At 41.1% G+C, this 14,940-nt stretch overlaps 1 protein-coding gene across 4 annotated transcripts in view; it reads left to right on the plus strand.

The window, feature by feature from the left end:
* Positions 1-14,940, plus strand: part of MAT1A (methionine adenosyltransferase 1A) — an 81,110-nt gene that overhangs the window by 50,865 nt on the left and 15,305 nt on the right. For 2 of the 4 annotated variants that reach the window (XR_010935912.1, XR_010935913.1), the window contains 2 exons: positions 963-5,048; positions 5,271-13,150. The exons of 1 other annotated variant lie outside the window; for it this stretch is intronic. Coding sequence is in view for 1 of the 3 variants with exons in the window: in XM_067710369.1 (XP_067566470.1) it covers positions 13,057-13,150 (94 nt within the window). In the remaining 2 variants the exon portion in view is untranslated. Of the gene's footprint in view, positions 1-962; positions 5,049-5,270; positions 13,151-14,940 lie in introns of those variants that run through there. One more of the 4 variants, XM_067710369.1, reaches the window with a different exon arrangement.

Consider the following 14,940-nt stretch of genomic DNA (forward strand, 5'->3'; position numbering starts at 1 on the left):
AGTAGTTGTGGCACACAGGCTTAGTTGCTCTGTGGCATGTGGGATCTTCCCAGACCAGGGATTGAACCCGTGTCCCCTGCATTGGCAGGCGGATTCTAAACCACTGCGCCACCAGGAAAGTCCCTAGAACACTTCTGGATTTACGGAATTATTGCAAAGTTAGTACAGAGTTTCTGTGTATTCTGAACCCAGTTTCCCCTATTATTAGCATCTTACAGTGTTATTGGATCTCTTTCTGAGCTCTTCCCTCGGTGATCTTTCCAGTTTTTTCCCCACTCTGGGCCTCCTCTTTTCGGTCTTTTGTCCAGAAAGCTGGGTTTCAGTTACCCCATTCTGCTGTACACTTCGTATGGCCAAGCCTGTATCTGAAGCCAAGTGGCAGAAGATACACACAGAAAAAACAACAGGGATTGGTTCCACTTTCTTGGGATCACAGCTCCTCCATTCAGAGAGGAAGTTTCCCCTCCCTTAGAATTTTAGGTGCCCACGGGCCTCCACTGCCAGTTTTGTCACCATGGAATTGTCTGGGGGCTGGGGCTCAAGAGAATGGAAAAAAGAAAAAGAAACCCAAAGGATTTCCCTCCACTCTTGCAAACTTAGGGAATCCCCTTTCCTGCTCTTGATCAAGTCAATAAAAGGGCCTCTCCCAGAGCTTTCTCTCTGTGGGCCCTGGCACCCACTTCTGAGTTTTGCACTGCCTTGGGTCCAGGATACAGGAGGGGGGGAAAAAAAGGGAACCTCACTGCCTTTTTGGTCTCTTCCCCTATTTGCCTACTACTGTTTACTTTTCAGAATCCTCAAACAGCTACTCCATGCATTCTGTCCAGATGTTATAGCTGCATTCAGTGGGAGAGACAGGGTGGAGTGTGCTTATCGTGCTTATTCCATCTTGTTTGGAACTAGAACTCGACAGGTTTAATTAACTCTCAATTTTTTTTTTTTTTTTTTTTTGCGGTACGCAGGCCTCTCACTGTTGTGGCCTCTTCCGTTGCGGAGTACAGGCTCTGGACGCGCAGGCTCAGCGGCCATGGCTCACAGGCCCAGCCGCTCCGTGGCATGTGGGATCTTCCCGGACCGGGGCACGAACCCGCGTCCCCTGCATCGGCAGGCGGACTCTCAACTGCTGCACCACCAGGGAAGCCCCAACTCTCAAATTTTTATCTAAGTAACACATACACGGGACTATACCTATATAGATATATGGATATATTTCCTTCAAGAGAAAATATACCAGTGTATGAACTATGCTCATCAACCTATGAGTGGAAGGATGTACTATATTATTTTTCTTTTCTGTATTTTCTAAAAATTTCCCACAGTTACCATAAATTACACCAGAATAAAACTCAACTTTTTTTTTTAAAGAAGCCTAATACAATTGAACCTTGTAATTAGAACCTCACAGCACCATTTAATATGAAACGTTTTGCTTTTATTTCAGTATGAGAAACCAGCCTAAGAAAACCCAGAGGTTTGGGGATGTTGTATTGCTTTCTAGTTTTGGAAACATTTTGCTTATGCCAGTATCAGATACTGTTTTGATTGCTGTAGCTTTGTAGTAAGTTTTGAAATTTGGGAAATGTGAGTCCTCCGACCTCATTTTTCTTTTTCAAGATTGTTTTGGCTATTTGAGATCCTTTTCAATTCCATATTAATTTTAAGATAAGCTTTTACATTTGTGCAAAAGAGGCCTCTGGGATTTTGATAGAGATTGCATTGAATCTGTAGATTGCTTTGGGTAGCATTGCCATTGTAACTGTTTGTTTTCCAACCCATGAATATGAGATGTTAGGATTTTTTAAATTTATTTCAGCAATTTTTAGTTTTCCAGTGTAAAAATCTTGAACCTCCTTAAATTTTTCTAATTATTTTATTCTTTCTGATGCTATTATAAATGGAATTGTTTTCTTTTTTTTTAATTAATTTATTTTGGGCTGTCTTGGGTCTTCGTTACGGTGTGTGGGCTTCTCATTGGGGTGGCTTCTCTTTTTTTTTTAACATCTTTATTGGAGTATAATTGCTTTACAATGGTGTATTCGTTTCTGCTGTATAAAAAAGTGAATCAGCTATACGTATACATATATCCCCATATCCCCTCCCTCTTGCGTCTCCCTCCCACCCTCCCCATCCCACCTCTCTGTGGGGTGGCTTCTCTTGTTGTGGAGCACGGGCTCTAGGCTCATGGGCTTCGTAGTTGTGGCACACGGGCTTCAGAAGTTGTGGCTTGTGGGCTCTAGAGCACAGGCTCAGTAGTCGTGGTGCACAGGCTTAGTTGCTCCACGGCATGTGGGATCTTCCCAGACCATGGCTTGAACCCATGTCCCCTGCATTGGCAGGCAGATTCTCAACCACTGCACTACCAGGGAAGCCCTGAAATTGTTTTCTTAATTTCCTTTTCACATTGTTCATTGATCATGTATAGAAATACAACTGATTTTTGTGTGTTGATCATGTACCCCAAAGCTTTGCTGAATTAGTTTATAAGCTCTAATAGTTTACTTTTGTGTGGATTCCTTAGGATTTTCTATATGCAAGATTATGTTATCTGCAAATAGAGATAGTTTTAGTTCTTTCTCTCCAATTTCAGTGCCTTTTATTTCTTTTTCTTGCCCATTTGCTCTGACTGGAACTTCCAGTACAGTGTTGAATAGAAGTGGTGAAATGGGCATCCTTCTCTTGTTCCTGATCTTGGGGGGTGGGGGGGAAGCTTTCAGTTATTCGCCTTTGAGTGTAACGTGAGCTGTAGTTTTTCCATAAATGCCGTTTATCATGTTGAAGAAGTTCCTTCTAGTCCAAGTTTGTTTAGTGTTTTTATCATGTAAGACAGTTGGATTTTCCAGATGCTTTTCTTGTATCAAATGAGATGATCGTGTGTTTTTTCCCCCTTCATTCTATCACTATAGTGTATTACACTGATTTTCATATTTTAGTCACCCTTGCATTCCTGGGATAAATCATCTTTGTTCATGATGTGTAATTCTCTTAATATGTTGCTGGAACTTGTTTGCTATTATTTTGTTGAGGACTCTTTCATCTGTATTCATAAGGAAATACAGTATTGGTCTATAGTTCTTTTCTGATGTCTTTGTCTGGCTTTGGTTTCAGTGTAATGCTGGCCAAATAGAATGAGTTAGGAAGTGTTGCCTCCTTTTATTTTTTGGAAGAGTTTGAGAAGGATTGGTATTAATTATTCTTTAATTAAGGATTTGGGGGACTTTACCAGTGAAATCATCTGGATCTGGGCTTTTCATTATTGGAAGGTTTTTGATTGGTGATCCAATCTCTTGACTTGCTATAGTTCTTTTCAGATTTTCTGTTTATTTTTGGGTCAGTTTTTGTAGTTTGTATGTTTCTAGAAATTTGTTCATTTCTTCTAGGTTATCTAATTGGCTTACAATTGTTCATGTATACTCTTATAGTCCCTTTTATTTTAAGGTCTGTACTAATGTCACCAACTTTATTTCTGCTTTTAATAATTTCAGTCTTCTCTTTGATGTCTTTTGGTCCATTGAGCTCAATGTTTATCAATTTTGTTGGTTTTTCAAAGAAGTAGCTTTTCATTTTGTTGATTCTATTTTTCCTAGTCTCTATTTCATTTATCTCTGTTCTAATTTCTATTATGTTATCCCTCTGCTAGCTTTGGGTTTAACATGTTCTTCCTAGGTTTTTAAGGTGTAAAATTAAGTTATTGGTTTGGGATCTTTTAAAAAATATATAAGCATTTACAGCTATAAATTTCACTCTGAGCACTGCTTTTGCTACATAACATAAATTTGGTAATGTTTATTTTCCTTCATATCAATGTATTTTCTAATTTCATTTATAATTTCTTTTTGACTCATTTTTGAATCAAGACTGTGCAGGTTAATTTTCATGTTTTTGTGAATTTTCTAGTTTTCCTCTTGTTACTGATGTCTATCTTCATTCCATTGTGGTCAAAGAAGATACTTTGTATGATTTCAGTCTTTTCAAATTTGAGAGTTTTGTCACCTAATATATGGTCTATTCTGGAGAATGTTCCATGTGTAGTTGAGAAGAATCTATATTCTGTTTTCGGGGGGACTTTTCTATATGCATCAGTTAGGTCTAGTTGGTCTATAGTGTTGTTCAAGTCCTCTGTTTCCTTATTGATCTTCTGTATAATTCTGTCCATTATTGAAAATGGAATATTGAAATCTCCAACTATTTCTACCTTGAATTCTGTCAGTTTTTGCTCTATGTATTTTGGTGCTCTGTTGTTAGGTGTGTATATGTTTATATTGGTTATATCTTCTCAATGGATTTATCCTTTTATCAATATATAAAGTGATTATTTTGTAACAATTTTTAACTTAAATTCTATTTTCTCTGATATTAGGTTAGCCATCCTAACTCTCTTCTGGTTATTATTTGTGTAGAATATCTTTTTCCTTCCTTTCACTTTCAGTCTATTTGTGTATTTGGATCTAAAGTGAGTCTCTTATAACAGTATATAGTTGGATCATGTTTTGTTTTTAATACATTCTGCCTTTTAATTGGAGAGTTTAATTCATTTGTATTTAAAATAATTGTGGATGAGAAAGGACTTCAGCCACTTTGCTGTTTCTTTTTCTGTATATACTTTAGGGTTTTTTTTTTTCCTTAGTGCTTACCTTACTGGATTTTTTCCTTAGTGGATTACAGTTAACATCTTAAATTCATAGCAATCAAGTTTGAATTAATACCAACACAGTTTCAGTAGTATACAGAGACACTGCTCAGTCGGTCTCCTCTGTCATGTTTATTGGCCCTAATTGCAACTTTATACATACTGTGTCCATTAACAAAGGTTTATAATTGTTTTATACATTTGTCTTTTAAATACAAAAAGAGTTATGAAAGAAAACTCCAATAATACTACCTTTTATGTTTACCTAGGTACCTGTGTATGTACCATTGTTCTTTCTTTCTTCGTGTGGCTTTGAGTTACTGTCTGCTGTCGTTTAATTTCAGCCCCAGAGCCTCCCTTTAGCATTCCATATAGGGCATGTCTACCGTGACAAACTCCCTCAGTTTTTATTTATCTGAATGTCTTAATTTCCCCTTCATTTTTTTTTTTTTTTTTTTTGCGGTACGCGGGCCTCTCACTCCCGCGGCCTCTCCCGTTGCGGAGCACAGGCTCCGGACGCGCAGGCTCAGCGGCCATGGCTCACGGGCCCAGCCGCTCCGCGGCATGTGGGATCCTCCCGGACCGGGGCACGAACCCATGTCCCCTGCATCGGCAGGCGGACTCCCAACCACTGCGCCACCAGGGAAGCCCCTCCCCTTCATTTTTGAAGTATAATTTTGTTGGATGTAGAATTCTTGGTTGACAGGTTTTCTTTTTTTCCTTTCAATACTTTAAATATGTTATCTCATTGCCTTCTGGCTTCCACAGTTTCTGAAGAGAAATTGTCTGTTAATACTATAGAAGAGGGGCTTCCCTGGTGGCGCAGTGGTTGAGAGTCCGCCTGCCGATGCAGGGGACACAGGTTTGTGCTCCGGTCCGGGAGGATCCCACATGCCGCGGAGCGGCTGGGCCCGTGAGCCATGGCCGCTGAGCCTGCGCATCTGGAGCCTGTGCTCCGCAATGGGAGAGGCCACAACAGTGAGAGGCCTGCATACTGCAAAAAAAAAAAATACTATAGAAGGTTCCTTGTATGTCATGAGATGCCTCTCTTGCTGCTTTCAAGAATCTCTCTCTGTCTGTCCTTCAGAAGTTTGACTATAATGTGTGTCAGTGTGGATCTCTTTGATTTTATCCTGCTTAGATTTTGTTGAGAATCTTGAATCTGTAAGTTTGTGTCTTTCACCAAATTTGGGAAGTTTTTAAGCATTGTTTCTTCAAGTATTCTTTCTGCCCCTTTCTCTCTCTCCTATCCCTGTGAGATTCCCATATGCACATGTTGTTAAACTTGATGGTATCCTACGTGCTTCTCTGACTCTGTTCATTTTTCTTTATTCTTTCCTATTTCTGCTTCTCAAACTGAACAATCTCAGTTGGCCTATCTTCATATTCACTGACTCCTTTGTCTGCCTGAATCCGCTGTTGAACCCCTTTAATGAATTCTTGATTTCTATTATTATACTTTTCAGCTTCAAAATTCCTAGTTGGTTCATTTTTATCATTTTTATTACTTTATTGATATTCTGTTTGGTGAGACACCATGCTGGCTTCCTTTAATTTTTTTGTCTGTGGTTCCTTTATACCTTTGAGAATATATGACAGTTGATTTTAAATCTTTGTCTAGTAAGTGCAATGCATGGGCTTCCTCAGGGACAGTTTCTATTAGTTTCTTTTTTTTTTCCTCCTTGCATATGGGCTATACTTTTTTGTTTCTTTGCATGCCTGGTAATTTTTTGTTGAAAAATGGACATTTTGAATATTATAATATGGCAACTCTGGAATAAGATTCTCTTCTCCCTGGCATGTGCTGTTGCCATTTGTTGTGGGTCACTGTTGTTTAATACTTTTCTGAACTATTTTATATTCTTTTGTTGTGTGTGGCCAATGAAGTCTGTGTTCCATTAGCTTAGTGGTTAGCTAGTGTTTTGACAAAGTTTCCTTATATACCTGGATCCTAGAAAAGAAGAAAATACTCTCCCAGTCTTTGCAGAGTGCCTCCATGTTAGGGAATTCTTCAGTGCTTAGCTAGGCCATCTACAACTCTGCCTTACCCTTGACTTCCTGTTTTTGGGACCCTGAAGTTCAGCCACAGGTGAGAACTTAGGGTCTTCTCAGGCCTGTTCTGAGGATCTGTCTGGCTCTGGTCGTGTTCTTGGCCTTCTTGATTCCCTGGTATACATGGTAGCTTTAAAAATCTCTTATTCCCCATATATCTTTTCCCCCAACCTCTTCCTTTCCAGGCTTTTGGTCTATTCTTGCTTGTCCCAAGTGTCACCCTTTGCCTCAGTCTGCTGTGGCCAACACCTTTGCCTTGAAATGCCTTCTGCAAATGCCATCTGGGAAGCTGCCTTTTCCTGTCAGATGGAACCTCCCATTTTCTTGCCTCTCTGCAGGGCTACTTACTGCTCTGAATCCCAGCTCCTGACCTCCCTGGCTTCCCAGCCCTCTACCTCCCTGCCCAGTTATCCCCACCCCTCAGTTGGAGTCAGAGCAGTGTACAAACTCTAATTAATGCTGTGGCTTCTTGGCTGTGAAGTCTCCCCAACTGCCCCCCTCAGAGCCTCCCTTTCTCTCTGCTGCCTTTTAAAATCCTGTAATTCCTTTGGGGTCTAGCTCAGGTTCTGCTTTTTCCACGAAGTCTTTCCACATTTCTTTCTTCCTTTTCAGAATAGCTGTTATATATGGGGTGCTTATTTGGACTTTTTACTGGATGAAGCTCACATAATGCTGAAATTACCTAAAACTTTTTAAATGTACAGTCTGAGTCAGTTATTTTTTTAATTGAAGTATAGCTTATTTACAATTTTATTCGTTTTAGCTGTACAACATAGTGATTCAATATTTTTATAGATTATGCTCCATTTAAAATTACTATAAAATATTGGCTATATTCCCTGTGTTATACATTACATCTTTGTATCTTATTTATTTTATACCTAGTAGTTTGTACCTCTTAATCTCCTTCTTCTATCTTGCCCCTCCCCGCTTCTCCCCACTGGTAGTGACTCGTTTGTTCTCTGTATCTATGAGTCTGTTTCTGTTTTGTTATATTCATTTGTTTTATGTTTTAGATTCCACATATATGTGAAAACATACAGTGTTTGTCTTTCTCTGTGTGACTTACTTCACTAAGCATAATACCCTCCAGGTCCTTCCACGTGGTTGAAAGTGGCGGTTTCATTCTTCTTTATGGCTGAATAATATTCCATTGTGCATGTGTATGTTTATATGTATGTGTGTGTGTGTGTGTGTGTCTGTGTGTATAGTATATATACACACACACACACCCCCCACATCTTTTTTCTTTTTTAAATTAATTAATTAATTAATTAATTTATTTATTTTTGGCTGCTTTGGGTCTTTGTTGCTGCACACAGGCTTTCTCTAGTTGTGGAGATCGGGGGCTACTCTTCATTGCGGCGTGCAGGCTTCTCCTTGTGGTGGCTTCTCTTGTTGTGGAGCACAGGCTCTAGGCATGTGGGCTTCAGTAGTTGTGGCTCGTGGGCTCAACAGTTGTGGCTTGTGGGCTCTAGAGCACAGGCTCAGTAGTTGTAGCGCACGGCCTTAGTTGCTCCGGGATCTTCCTAGACCAGCACTCGAACCTGTGTCCCCTGCATTGGCAGGCAAATTCTTAACCACTGCGCCACCAGGGAAGTCCCCACATCTTTTCTATTCATCTGTTGATGGACACGTAGGTTGCTTCCACATCTTGGCTATTGTAAATAATGCTGCTATAAACATTAAGGTGCATATATCTTTTTGCATTAGTGTTTTTGTTTTCTTTGGATATATACCCGGGAGTAGAATTGCTGGATCATATGGTAGCTCTGTTTTCTTTCTTTTTTTCTTCCTTCCTTTCTTTCTTTCTTTCTTTTTTTTGAGGAACCTCCATACAGTTTTCCCTAGTGGCTGTACCAATTTACATTCCCACCAACAGTGTAGGAGGGCTCCCTTTTCTCCACACCCTCTCCAGCATTTCTTATTTGTAGACTTTTTAATGATGACCTTTCTGACTGGTGTGAGGTGGTACCTCATTGTAGTTTTGATTTGCACTCTTCTAATAATCAGAAATGTTAATCATCTTCTCAAGTGCCTGTTGGACATCTGTATGTCTTCTTTGGAAAAATGTCTATTCAGGTCTTCTGCCCATTTTTAAATCAGGTTGTTTGTTTTTTGGATATTGAGTTATAAGAGCTCTTTATATAGTTTGGATATTAACCCCTTATCAAGCATATCATTTGCAAATATCTTCTCCCATTCAGTAGCTTGTCCTTTCGTTTTGTTGATGGCTTCCTTTGATGTGCAAAAACTTTTGAATTTAATTAGGTTCCATTTGTTTATTTTTGCTTTTGTTTCCCTTGCCTGAGGAGACAGATCCAAAAATATATTGTTAAGACTTATGTCAGAGAGTGTACTGTCTATGTTTTCTTCTAGGATTTTTATGGTTTTCAGTCTTACATTTAGGTCTTTAGTTCATTTTGAGTTTATTTTTGTATATGATGTGAAAAAATGTTCTGATTTCATTCTTTTACATGTAGCTGTGTTATGCAATCCCTATCAAAATACCTATGATGTTTTTCACACAACTAGAACAAATAATCCTAAAATTTGTATGGAACCACAAAAGACCCCAAATAACAAAGGCAATCTTGAGAAAAAAGAACAAAGCTAGAGGTGTCATGCTCCCTGACTTCGGACTATACTACAAAGCTATAGTAATCAAAACAGTATGGTTATGGCACGAAAATAGACACATAGATCAGTGGAACAGAATAGAGAGCTCAGAAATAAACCCACACACATATGATCAATTAATCTATGACAAAGGAGGCAAAAATATACAATGTGGAAAAGACAGCCTCTTCAATAAGTGGTGTTGAGTCAGTTTTACCTTTTTTCATGAATAAGTTATTTGTGTTCCAGGATGACATATGTGATAAAAGTTTGTGTTTAATGAGGGCAAAAGAAGCAAATATTCCATGTGGTTATTATGCCATTTAAGTTAGGGGAGTTTCTCACCAAAGTTTAGAAATGTTTGCACTTAAACAGCATTTAAGAGGTGGATGCACACTCCACTTCTGCATCAGAGTTTTAGGTCATCAAACTGACCTTTCTTCTGCCTGTGGCATAGCCATCATACATGGCAGTGCAGGGGCAAGCAAAGGGCACCATTGGCCAGCTGCTTTCCACTAGTTCTGCTGCCTCATGGTGTTATGTGGGATAAGGTGCCCTTAAGCTTATTCCTGAAACTGGTCAGTGTGGCTTACATATACTGTTCATCGGAAACATGGTTTTCCACTTGATATTTTACATTTAGAGATTCCTCAGGGGTAAATCTAACTGAAAGTGATATTTTCAAAGGCAGGTTTCTTCAGAGATTAGTCAGCAGAGGTTTAGAGTTGAAGGTTGCTACATGGAAGTGAGATCAACTCTGGGCCTTTGACACGTATTGGACTTAGGTAATCAGTGGGGCTGGGTCGGGGGACATTAGGACAATTCATGCGTAAGGGAGAACGGGACAGTCTTTGCGTAAGGGAGGCTTTAATTTGAGTTTATGATAGCAGATTAGGGCTATGTAGTTCTCGTAGGTTCAGTTCTCTAAGTAATTATGTCATTGCCAAGGTCTGCCAATTATATCTGAAGGGGGCAGATTGATGCTGCTGTTTTAACTCATTGTTGAAGTGCTGTTTCTTTTCACTAACTGGGTAAAATTTATTACAAAAGGGAAATCTTTGGTCTAGTTCAGCATTGCCAGGCCCTTGCATTTTGTCTTTTTATAAAAGGATGCCAGTGATTAGTATCTTCTCTGCAGCATTATGGTAACACTAAATAATTAGAAGTTGAAAATATCCAGCCATTGGGGAATGAGTGGTTAAATAATTTACGGTATATCCTCATTGTGGGATATTAGTCAAGTGCTAAAAATGAGGTCTGCCTATATGTTGAGATGTAAAAAGAGAACCATAGTATATTGTGAAAAGCAAGATGCAAATAACATGTATATGGTGAGCTATTTTTTTTTTCAGAAGAAAATCATGTGTATGTACATAGAAGGTGCTTAGGTAATATTTTATTAAACCCTTATTGTGTGCTAGCACTATGCTCAATACCCAGCATACCCGTGTGATCTCTTGTAGTTCTGACAGTAATGCTCTGAGGTAGGTAATTATTTAACCTGCTTTAAAGATGAGGAAACAGCAGCCTAGAGAGTGTAGGAAGCCTACCCCAGGGTGCATAGTGGGTTAGAGGCAAAACAGGACTCCAGCCCTGAAGCCTGCACTCCCAGCCACCGTGTTTTGTGCACTTCTTGTTAACACTTATCTGCTGAAAGAGCGTACGGTGGCCTAGTAGTTAGTAGGGATGTCATATGAGACTCATAAGATGGATACTCAACTAGGTGCCTTCCAGATCCTTCACTCACTCTGCATTTATGTCCAGGCTGCAGAAGCCTCCTGCATACGTTTCTGAAAGTGCCGCTTCTCCGGACCCGACATTGTCCCCTGCATCCCACCCACTCCCCCACCCCCACCCCATGCCTCTTCGCCCCATGATGCTGTTATTCATTTTGGAATTCAGAGGGCAGTTAGGCTGCTTTGTTTTCTGGCTTCTTGCAAGCTCTAGGAATCTGCACGAGTACTTGAAACTTCATCTTTCTCTTAAAGCACATTTAGAACATAATGGCTGTCGTTGTAAATGCTTCGGTAACCTAGGTCTACAGTTCACATTAAACATTAGCTCACATTGCCTCCAGGCTTGAAACCAGTGTACCCAGAAGAAATTTACAAAAGGACAGTGATGTTGAAATATTTTAAGTGCAAACAGCAGGATTCCTGTGTGTTGACAGGGACAAGGCTATGTTGTCTAAAGTCCCTGTTTGATTCCTCATTTTCCATCCCTTCCCAGTGGCCTCTTCCTCTTTGGACCTTCTGCAGTCTTGTGACTGAGCATTCTAGCCCCCTCTTTGTAAAATGCCTCTGATTAAATGTGTATATGTAAAATCTCTTACTTTATCCCAGAAGACATCGCTTTAATATGGTTTTAATTCCCTGGAGGGATAGTACTGCCACTGTTGACCAGTTGGAAAACTCAAGATTTGGAAAAAAAAAATTTTAAATGCTCCTAAGTACAGAGGGGATTTGGTTGCCAGAACTGTTCATTGGGGCAATTGTGTCCTCCCTTTTGCTTCCCACAGTCCGGTGCTTGATGCACAAGGTTTTGGTTGATTACTTTGTATTGCATTCTAGTGGGAACCAGTTTCTCCACCCATTCTCACTCTCTGTGATCTCAATTCCCTATTGTTCCTTGGGCCTGAGGATGCAGCTAGATCTGAGAGTGGGAGGGAGTGAAGTGAAAGATGCTGTCATTTAGTGTAGGAATTGGTTCAGGATATAATCCTGTCCACTTCTTTTCTTGGTCAAAGCAAAAATAATGCAGGAGTCACGTGAGCAGGATGTTTCTCAAGTGTATAGGACCAACTTATCATAAGAAGCTTTGGGAAACTGGACTCTGATGATTTCCCCATAATGAATCTGCCTCTCAGGAATCCTTTTCCAAAAATCATTGTTCTCTGTAGCCCGTGCGGATACTTTTTTAACATCTTGCTTGTCAATGTGATTGCCAGCGTCTTAGAGAAGTTGACAGTTTCTGTGATTTCTATGAGCAGAAAAATGTGGGCTCAAAAGCTTTTCCTCTAAATGAATCTGTTGTGTAACATCCAAGCTGACTCAGAATATAGGTGCATACTCTTGCTCTGAGAAGGTAGAAGAAGGGGAAGAGCCCAATTCAGACAAGGTGTGGGCGAGGAGGCAGGGCACCCAAGAGCAAAGGCGTCCTGTGCTGTAATCTCAGCCTAAACCATATCTCTGGGCAGGAGTTTTTTGCTTCCTATTTATTTGTATCCCTGAGTAACCACAGACCCCCGCCTCCAACGTGGGATGTTAACCTTGGTGCACTGAGGAGGTGAGCTGCAGAGCTAAAGCAGAGTCCCAGAGGAGCTTCACTTATGCAGAATCTGTACAACCTTCTTTGCCATACATTGGCCACATGCTTAGGACTTGGGAGATGAGAGCTAAGGGCTGAAATTCCTCAAGGTGAGAAGACACACACACACACACACACCCCGGAAGTGGACTCCTCCAATTTTCTCACATGATTATTCAGGCACTTTCACTTTTCCATATATAGGAGTCACTCAGGAGCAAGCTCTGGCCAGTTGGAGGGAGTGACACATCCTTCTCCAGTCCCTCCCTTCTCATCCCTCCACACCTTTACTCTCACGTGCGCTTGCAGGCACTTAGGCAGAAGTGAGCCCTGTGGCTCTGCGGAGACGAGCCTGTTGGGTTTAAAGAAGGAAACAAACAAACAGAACCCTCAGGCCAAGTCCCAGCATTAAAATTGTTACCTTGAAGAAGCCGAGTGGACAGTTTGAAGAGATGAATGGACCGGTGGATGGCTTGTGTGACCATTCTCTAAGCGAGGAAGGGGCCTTCATGTTCACCTCGGAATCTGTAGGAGAGGGGCACCCGGGTGAGTAGGTGGTCCTGGTTGGATGGTGACCTGTACCGGGGTGTCGCTGTTACTGAAGGCCTGGAAAACGGTGTGGGTCAGTAACTGTAAGGGATCTTGGCAAGAACAATATGCAGTATTTTTTTATTCTGTTAATTTGCAGTCTTGTAAAACAGTCACTTGTTATGCAAATAATAGATTGTAAGTTAACGAGGCCGAGGATCTGTGCCGCAGCCCACCACCAGCATCTCCTCACAGCGGGACTGCGACGGAGAACACACGGCTGGTTGGATAAACATGTGTGTAAAATGTATCATCAGGTATTAACTCTATATAGAGAGGTTTTTTTTTTTGAGTAAAGCTTTATTATCAATGAGCAGCTTAAGTCAACAGAGAATGTTCCCGCAAGCAAGACCACGGGTCACTAAGTTTTGCATGTAAAGCATGTGCGGTTTAGAAGTGAACGGCGGTGCGTTCTAAACAGGGGCTGAGACGGATCTCTGGAAGAAAATTCCAGCATTTTATTGGGTCTCTGAAAGGTAGGAGGACTGTGATGTGGGGAAACGAGAGAGGCTTCCGTGAAGACCACAGTGGGAGCCTCAACTTTCTGGGACAGTGGTTCCCAGGCTTCAGGGCACATCAGCGTCACCCCACGGGCTTGTTAGAACACAACGTACTGGGCTCCACCCCCAGAGTTTCTGATTTAGTAGATCTTGGGTGAGGCTCAAGAATTTGCATTCTTAAGAAGTTCCCAGGCGATGCTGCTGCTGCTGATGAGGGAGCCGCACTTTCAGAACCACTGGTCTAGGAGAACCTTGGGGGCCAGACACACTGATTTATGTATTTAAGCACCTCTTCACAATTCGCTGGAGTATTTGAAGTTCTTGGTCACTAATCATCACTAAGTCTAACTTTTTTTCATCTTCCTCATCCTTGTTCTTTCTCAAAGAGCTTTAACTTTCATACCTCGCAGCCCAGCTTTAGATACCTCAGCGCGCTGCTCCTTCCATATGCTTCAGCCGCTGGTTCTCAGCTGGGGAGGGTGTGCCCTTTTCCCGCAAGGGCATTTTGTGGTGGCTGTCACAGCTGTCGGGGGGTGGGGTGGGCGTGGGGTGAGACTGGCATTTAGTGGAGAGAGGCCAGGTGTGCTTCTAAACACCCTGCGTGCACAAGACCATCCCCCACAAAGAAGAAATTTTCCAGCCCCAAAGGTCAGTATTGCCATTGAGAAATCTTGGCTTAAACTGAGTTTTGTATGTGACTTAGCTCAATTCAATGTAAATAGCATCTTTAATTCTGCATGACTTTATGAAGTATCTAGGTTTACTGTACTCATAATCTCAGATCCATTGCTATGTCTAACATATTCTGGACAGCTCCATGACGTACGTATGAAAGCCATATACAGGTTAGGAGATGGCCATAGATAGGATTTGCTCCATGCGGTGGAAGTGGGTGCTTTGTCACGCAGTGGCCAGTGGTCCCATTGTACACACAACAATGTGCTCAATGGACAGAGAATGAAAATTCCAGCCAATCAGTTGGCTGTTCTGTCTACTTAATGGCAGCCCTTCAATTTGTCTGATTCTCCTTGCGCTTGCCACTATAAATTAGCCATTCATGTTAAGACAGTTTCCTTGGTGGCTTTCTGCTTGTCATTCCAGTGCTGAATTCCTCTCCATCAGAAAGATAAAATTAATGCTTCTTTTTCAACTTCCAAGAAAACCAACTATTGGCTGTCTTAAGACTACTAAGTGATATTGATAGAAATTTCGAAAGCCTCAAGAAAGAGTTCAGAAAGGACCTCCTAA

The sequence above is a fragment of the Pseudorca crassidens genome, chromosome 16, assembly GCF_039906515.1.
Source record: "Pseudorca crassidens isolate mPseCra1 chromosome 16, mPseCra1.hap1, whole genome shotgun sequence".
In the NCBI taxonomy this organism is placed as follows: Eukaryota; Metazoa; Chordata; class Mammalia; order Artiodactyla; family Delphinidae; genus Pseudorca; species Pseudorca crassidens.